We start from the raw sequence: 7291 nt of genomic DNA on the forward strand, positions 1-7291 counted from the left end.
GGCCACATATTCATACACATCCAACATAAGCACATTTGCACAAATATCTCAAAAAACTACATTCGAAAAGCGATTGCACCATATTTAATGCGTATAATATACAATAATATGGCATCGGAAACGCAAAACCAGTCAAAATAAATATTTATGTGTGGTTTTTGCATTCCGTAACCTCAATACAATACACTGGAGATATGAATATATCATGTGCTAAATCTGTATGTTCAATGACAAAAAAACATTTTTTTTTGAAGAGGATTTAAATTTCAAAACCAGCATGTAGAAAACGGCGAAAAATGTCCGAACTAATATGCACATTCAAATACATATTCAAGCGGAAACGAAAGTGCGTGGGGAATATATTCCTAAAAAATTACATTTTGAATGTTAATATTCTGTGTCTATTAACAATGTATAATTGATCAAATCCGAATCATTGAATAGATAGACGTTTTGTGACATTTCTTTTGAACGATTATTTGAAACATTTCAAGATTTTTTATATTAGAAAAAATTAAAAAATATTAGGACTACTAAAATGAAGTGATCACGATCAGACGACGAAATGAAGAGTTCTACAACCGAATTTTTTTCAAACTTTAATTGCTGTTGACAGTACAATTAATGCTTCAGTGACAAACTGAAAATCGAAGATTTTTTTAAGGATTGAAATGATAAAAAGGCAAATAAATGAAAATGATTAGAGCAATGTCTCAAAAATGTTGTGAAAATAACATAAAACAATGTTGGCAACAATTTCAATGGTACATTTCAAATACAATCATTTTTGGCATTAATTTGATGAAGTGTAGATTATATTTTGCTAAATTATTATAAATTAGAATTTGGGAATATCATTGTCACCTTCACATTTAGGTATTGAAGAAGTAAAATGTGTTTGCGAAAATGATTTCTTTGGCGAAAATGTCATTTTGATACAATGAAAATAGTATGGAAGGCTATTTCAACTTCAGCCATTTCAGGCAACACTTTTTCATATCAAATCCGAAGAAGTGGGCCGTTTTAATTTTTACAATTTTTAGTAAACTCTGTATCGAAACAAAACGAGAACTTTAAAAAGCAAACTAATTATATTATTTAACTATTATTATTTTAACCAATAAAATCATTTTGAATTTGTATTTTTTTTAAAATAGTAATTGCGGTCAAATTGAAACGAAAAATTATGAATCAAAAAAAAAATGGAAGAGCATTTTATGTTTTTCTTTAAAGAAAACAATATCGAAATTATTGGGAAAGAACAAAAAAAAGTAGGGAAAAGTAAGTAAGTCTTATGTTAAAAAATGTGTTTTTATGTTCTGTTTAAAAATTAAAACAAAGAAGAAGAAAATGTTGGCTACGTTAGTTGGGTTTCATCATTCATTCAAGATTTTTTTTTTAAATTTTATTTGATGTAACTTTATTTCTCGATAATTTGTAAAACGTAATTTTATTACTCGAATATATATACTATATATATTTTTGTTGAATTGATAGCTGGAAGATAAATAGAGAGACGTAAAAAAGCAAAATAGTTAAAAAGTTTTTAAATAAAAGGAGAATTTAAACAAATTTTGATGTATTATTATTTTGTTGAGCTGTTGCTGTCTGGTGTCTGATGACCGCAAGTCGTTGAACCATTTGATATCAGACGTTTTTTTCTCTTTCGTTCAGTCTATCGTTGGATATCCATCCGAAATACATAGACTGCTTTCGTTAATCAACAAAATGCATTTTTGTACCTTTTATCTGTAACTAATAAAATTGAGCACCCGTCCAAACGTACACATTCGTTCGTTTGATGACAAACACATATAATATTCTGCATTTTTTTTTCTTCTCTCAAATTTCTATTTTATTTCATCAAAAGGGTATCGACATTGTAAGTATATCATCTTATAAAAAAATGTGTTCACACACACACGCATACACACACACACACACTAATAGAATTAATGGGCATTATTTGTTTGATTTTCTCATTTTTCCATTGTTGAATTCGTTTAAAAACAGTCTTTGCACATGGCTTTCCTATCGGATTCGCTGTATAATTTGGGAAAAAAGGCGTTTGATATTTGAATGGTAACCAGGAATGCGTTGCATTGATCACTCAGGGTGACGAACAACAAAAGTAATTTATGATTTTATCGATGAACTTGATGCGAACACTAGGTGGTAATAGTTCCAAATTTTGTGAATCACCGCTTTCACCGTCTGAATCGTCACTCTCAATGGTCATTTCTTGTATGCTAAACGTATCACTCAGATCAAGTTTTTTGATGGCTTTTGTTTTGGTCGGAAAAAATGGCGACGTAAATTCCTCATCTTCACTATCACTTTAGTGATTCCACAACAGTTAAACAAACGAAATGAACGATTATTTCGGGGATATGTCGTACAAATTTGGATGTAATGTGATTGAAAATTATTTATTACCTATGATCGGATTTGTATTCAACAAGTGGAAGGGTATAACCAGGTATTGGAAGTCGATTTATTGGTATCAACGATGCGTTGTTACATTTTGTATCCTATTTTCAAGAAGAATGAATTTTGAATCAAATATTTTGCTGAACATTTCGAATTATTATCTTACATTAACTACATCACTTCCATTCTGTTGTGAGTAATTCTTTTTGGCACGTTCCACTTTCAGCTCTAACTTGCGTTGTAGAGTTTTACACGAATTATTGTACTTATTTGGAAATCGGTTGTTGGTTGTTGTATCTCTGTTTGTTGTGGCCGCTATCCCTTGCGTTGCCGTTGAACAATTATTGTTTGAATTTTGACCGAGGAAAATCACATCCATATTGTTGTTTGTTAAAATATTGCCGCTTCCAATTTCATCGTCTCCAGACTGAAAAAAACCAATTAGTTTGAAATATATTATGGAAAAATGTATGCTTGGTTTTGTTCTTGAAATTTTTAAATTGAGAATATAATTACCATTTTGATATTATCGTTTGGATATTTTTCAATGAAAATTTATGCATTTGCAACCATACACATTGGTTGCGTTAAAATTGGTCACAAAATATTGCTACGTGTATTATTATTAGCCGCGATATTAAAATCAATGTAGAAAATTGACAATAGTCCAACTGTCAGTCACCGTTGGCATTTTACGGATATCGATTTTCCGCAAAAGTGGAAAAACATTCAAACAGTGACAAAAGCTTTTTTGTGGAGCAAAGACTGCAGCCTAACTAGTGAGGCGCAGAAAAAAACAAACACTTGAACACCACGACCGATGGGTTTGAAACGATGGTATTTTCCATAAATGGTTTGTGGCTTTGCTAACATTCGCATACGATTCCAAGAGATGACGCTGTAATGCATTTCCTTTCGCATTCAAATCCATTTGATCACGTCCTCATTTTGATTCGCATTCAACAATGCACAGTAAATTAATTTGTAGCGTGATGCGCGGTTCAGTGGAATTTTCGTGCACCGTTTCATTTTCAGCTTCACATTTGATGGCTATTCATTAGCTTTTTGTAATTTATATTTTGCAATTAATCTTATTCCTCAGCATTATTAGATTAATGAATTAGAGAATTGGATGATTTTTGGTGTACATTTCATGGCGTTTTCCATTCAACAATTTGTTTGTCATCCAATTTCGCATCAAATGCCAACTTTCACATTTCCTACATACTATTTCTATTTGAAATTTAATTTAGTCAAACAATTTGATTCATTTTACAAATAATGCCATTTGCATTTTGAAATGAAATCCATCATTGTTTGAATTACAATGTATCAACTACGTTTCTACATAATTTTTTTTTTTTTTTAAAGAAAATAAATCGCATTTTTTTCTTCACAAATTTTTGTTTGTTTGAAATATACAGAGTAAATCTCTTCTCTTTTGTTCTTCGGCAATTGTATTTGTTCTTTTTGTCAGGTCTATCCTTCTTTGGCCCGAATACCGTCAGTCATTGCATTCTACATTTTATGCAAGCCTTACATTCGACTAAATTGTATGAGGTGCACGCGTTGAATGCACTTCTCTTTTTTGCACTTTATTTGTTATTGCATTCGTTATTGTGCAATACCTTTTTCTTCTGTGTCTCCGTTTTGCATTCTAGTCTACACCCCATTTTCGACATTTTAGAAAATGGCAAAAATATATATACTTTTTTAACGTTTAGTCGGTGTGCATCGGTGTATTTCGAGCTGGAAACTTGAAATTAAAACGAAATTCAGTGCATATTTTTGTTGTTGTTGCTGCTGCTGCATTCAAGCGTTGTTGTACTCTATTTTGTAAATGACATCAAGTAGACACGGGAAAATTTTGATCACCGTCGCACAAACGTACACAATTACATTGCATTTTCTGTACACGATGTGACATTTCATTTACTTCATCTGTGAAACATATATTGTGATGGGAAAAAGAATTGGCATGGAAAGAGAATTTTTCTATTCAATAGGCGCTCTGCAATTTTATATCCACTTTGAAATTGTTTTCAAAATTGAACAAATATGAATGAGTGGGGTTTACAAATGCATTGCAAATAATGTGTGTATGTGTTTTGATTGGCTGACTTACTCGTTTGTTTTTCTGTGTTTTACATTCGCATATTATTTTCGCCTTGCAATGTTAAGTGAATTTTAACTTAACATCGAATTTGTCATTTGTAAAGAAAATGTTGTATTCACTTTTGTTGCCTAAGTGGCTTACACCCATTTGTACTGCCACTTGAAGGTGTATGGCATTACGATTGAAGCATCCTATTTATATGTCTCGCATTTTGCATGATTGCAATATCGCAACAAAACATTTTAACTTTGTGATCGGTATGCATCTAGATGCTCAAGCCTCACAAACTCATAATTCCGTGGTGAGTTTTTACAATCAATTTGTATCATTGTGGTGGCAATTTTTGCGCCATGTTCTTATCATTCCATTTGATATGCGAAAGTGGATTTTGATTTAGCTCTAAATCATTGTTACACATACACACCAATTTATACTCCTCTTCCTCTCTGCATCTGAACTTCATTTTTTTTTCACTTGAAAACCTGGCTCTTTCTAGAAAACTCAATGCTGTCCCTTATTTTCCTTGTTTTTTCCATGAATTCTCTTTTTTTGCATTTATACTGGGTTGGAAAAATCATCGCATGATTCTGAAAGACGAACAATCCACATATACAAAAAAAAATCACTTTATAATGTTGATCGATGAAACAGTTTACAGTCGGATAATTTGTTTGTAAAAAATTTCTTTTTGCTTTCGTTCAGTTTGTTTGTATTATTTAATTTACTTTCGTTATTCGAATCGTTCTTGTTTCGTTTCCAAACTTCGCAATTCCATCGAATAGCCCCAAAATACCATTCGCATTAAATTTCACCCATACTCTTATCACAATACCGTATAATTCATGCTCAAACATACTTACATCCAAATTGTTGTTAGCGTCTGTACTCTGCGTACATTTAGCAGGCTAGCGTATGTGTGTTCGTGCCATCAATCGTCATGAGGCAAACGTTTGATACGTTTTTATATCCAAGGTGAAAGTGGTTATTTTCCACTGGTATAGAACGAATGTATGTATTAAAGAGAGAGAGAAGTATGTAGATTTTCATTTGTCGTTGCAAATTCGCATCGGTTTTGAGAGCGTACGAAAAATTGCCCTAGTCGACAATCGGCAATCATTTCATGCTCACGCTTTTCACATCGATTGTCGAGTCTTGGTGTGGTGCTTTTGTTATAAGTCGAAATCGTTTTTTTCTCTGCTTTCTTTTTTTTAAAAAGCGCACGTAGTTTTTCCGTCTTCATCACTTTTTCTGTTTCCCTCTCTCTCTCTCTCTCTCTCTCTCTTTCTCTCTCGCTTCTTTCTATTGGAATGAAAAATACCGTTTTCTCTGGCTCCATCAACCATCCGTTACGTTGTATTTATGCAAATATTGCCAAAGATCATAGAGATTTTCCGTCGTTGATTGATACAAATTTCAATGTGTACACATAAACATTTCGAACTGAAGACTATACATTTTTGAACCAAATATACATACACATAAAATAGATGCAAACCATCTTTGCATATGAGAAAAAAGTATGAAAGACGAAAAGAAAAGAGTATGCGAGAGAAGAAAAAACACAAACAAAAGCAGAAATCTTATACCAAAACATCGTTTTTCGAAGTTGGAACCAGCATATGAAGTTGTGTATAGATTGAGTGAAGTGCACAATATCACATTGAAAACGAGCGAAAAAGATACTATAATCGCGAATAAAGAAGGAGTAGAACAGGGCAAGCGAGAGAGATAGAGAAAGAGAGAAAGCGAAGAAAAAAATAGAAAACAATGAGAACATCAATTTATTAGAATGTATTGGTAGTTGATACGTATTCCAATTGGAATCATATTAACCAGGTAGAGTTCGTTGTTCGACAATTCCATGCTGTTGCCGTTGCTGATGTTCTTGTAAAACAACTGAATGTGTAAATAGGATGAAGTGGTAGAAATGATAAATCCGATGCAATCAAAGAAACATCGCAATTGTCGATTTAAGGTGAACGTTCTTGCCCTAAATCTCTCCCACTCTCTTCCTTGCTTGCTTGCTCTCGCAACATACCAGCATTAACGATGATCGCAATAAATTCGAGATGCCGTTGACGTAGCAATGTGTCTACGTGGGAACATTTTATAAACAATCAAGCCGAATTCAAAAAAGAAATCTCATGCACATTGAAGAGCACCTCAAGTATTTACGTATAAATTGAATGCAGCAATTCTATCGTTTACGAGTGGTACAGAGCGAAGAAAAAAGTTTTCAGCGTTAAATGTGCTTGATGTTTTTCTCGCTTTTTTATGCTCCAGCTTCACTAATTGTAGCAGTATCTTCGTTTCATCGACGAATAGGACTCTCCATTACAAAGCATAATAAATTTCCGAATAACGCAAGCGGTTTTTTTACGCAAACTTTCTTTTTTTTATTCTTTTCTAAATCAAAGAAGTATTTTCATTTTTGCCTTTGATTTTTGTGTAGTCAAATCACCATCATTTGCTCGAATTATATTCGATTTCATAGCGATAATCGTATTATTGAATTTTCCTTTGGACATTTCGTAATAAGACAGTGCCGTTGTTTGGAGATGGTTTAACACATATGGGTGCCAACTTTAAGATCAATCGAGTGCCAAATTTTTATGGGCTGACTTTTATTTATTCATTGAAGATTTTCAACTGTTGTGTCGAATATTTGGATTTGGTTACGAAGTTCCAACTACTTTTGTATTGAATTCATAGAAAATGCAAATCTTTAAAATTCATTAGGCAAAC

General features: G+C 32.5%; 1 protein-coding gene across 1 annotated transcript; it reads right to left on the minus strand.

The window, feature by feature from the left end:
• Nucleotides 1-1849: 1849 nt before the first annotated feature.
• Nucleotides 1850-3131, minus strand: LOC116349644. Its single transcript, XM_031781179.1, has 4 exons — nucleotides 2947-3131; nucleotides 2597-2857; nucleotides 2437-2531; nucleotides 1850-2336 (listed from the first exon to the last, which is right to left on the minus strand). Exons 1-4 carry the CDS (start codon nucleotides 2947-2949, stop codon nucleotides 2111-2113), a joined length of 585 nt encoding a protein of 194 aa, XP_031637039.1. The 5' UTR covers nucleotides 2950-3131; the 3' UTR covers nucleotides 1850-2110.
• Between the last annotated feature and the right edge of the window lie 4160 nt (nucleotides 3132-7291).

This window comes from Contarinia nasturtii, unplaced genomic scaffold (assembly GCF_009176525.2).
Source record: "Contarinia nasturtii isolate CC-2019 unplaced genomic scaffold, AAFC_CNas_1.1 Cnas_scaffold_3021, whole genome shotgun sequence".
NCBI classification, from domain to species: domain Eukaryota; kingdom Metazoa; phylum Arthropoda; class Insecta; order Diptera; family Cecidomyiidae; genus Contarinia; species Contarinia nasturtii.

What these genes read in the sequence shown, in the direction of transcription:
- LOC116349644 (XM_031781179.1), bottom strand. An exon ending in ATGGAAGTGATGTAGTTAAT is followed by an intron (nt 2,532 to 2,596) that starts GTAAGATAATAA and finishes TCTTGAAAATAG; the next exon opens with GATACAAAATGTAACAACGC. An exon ending in GAATACAAATCCGATCATAG is followed by an intron (nt 2,337 to 2,436) that starts GTAATAAATAAT and finishes GAATCACTAAAG; the next exon opens with TGATAGTGAAGATGAGGAAT.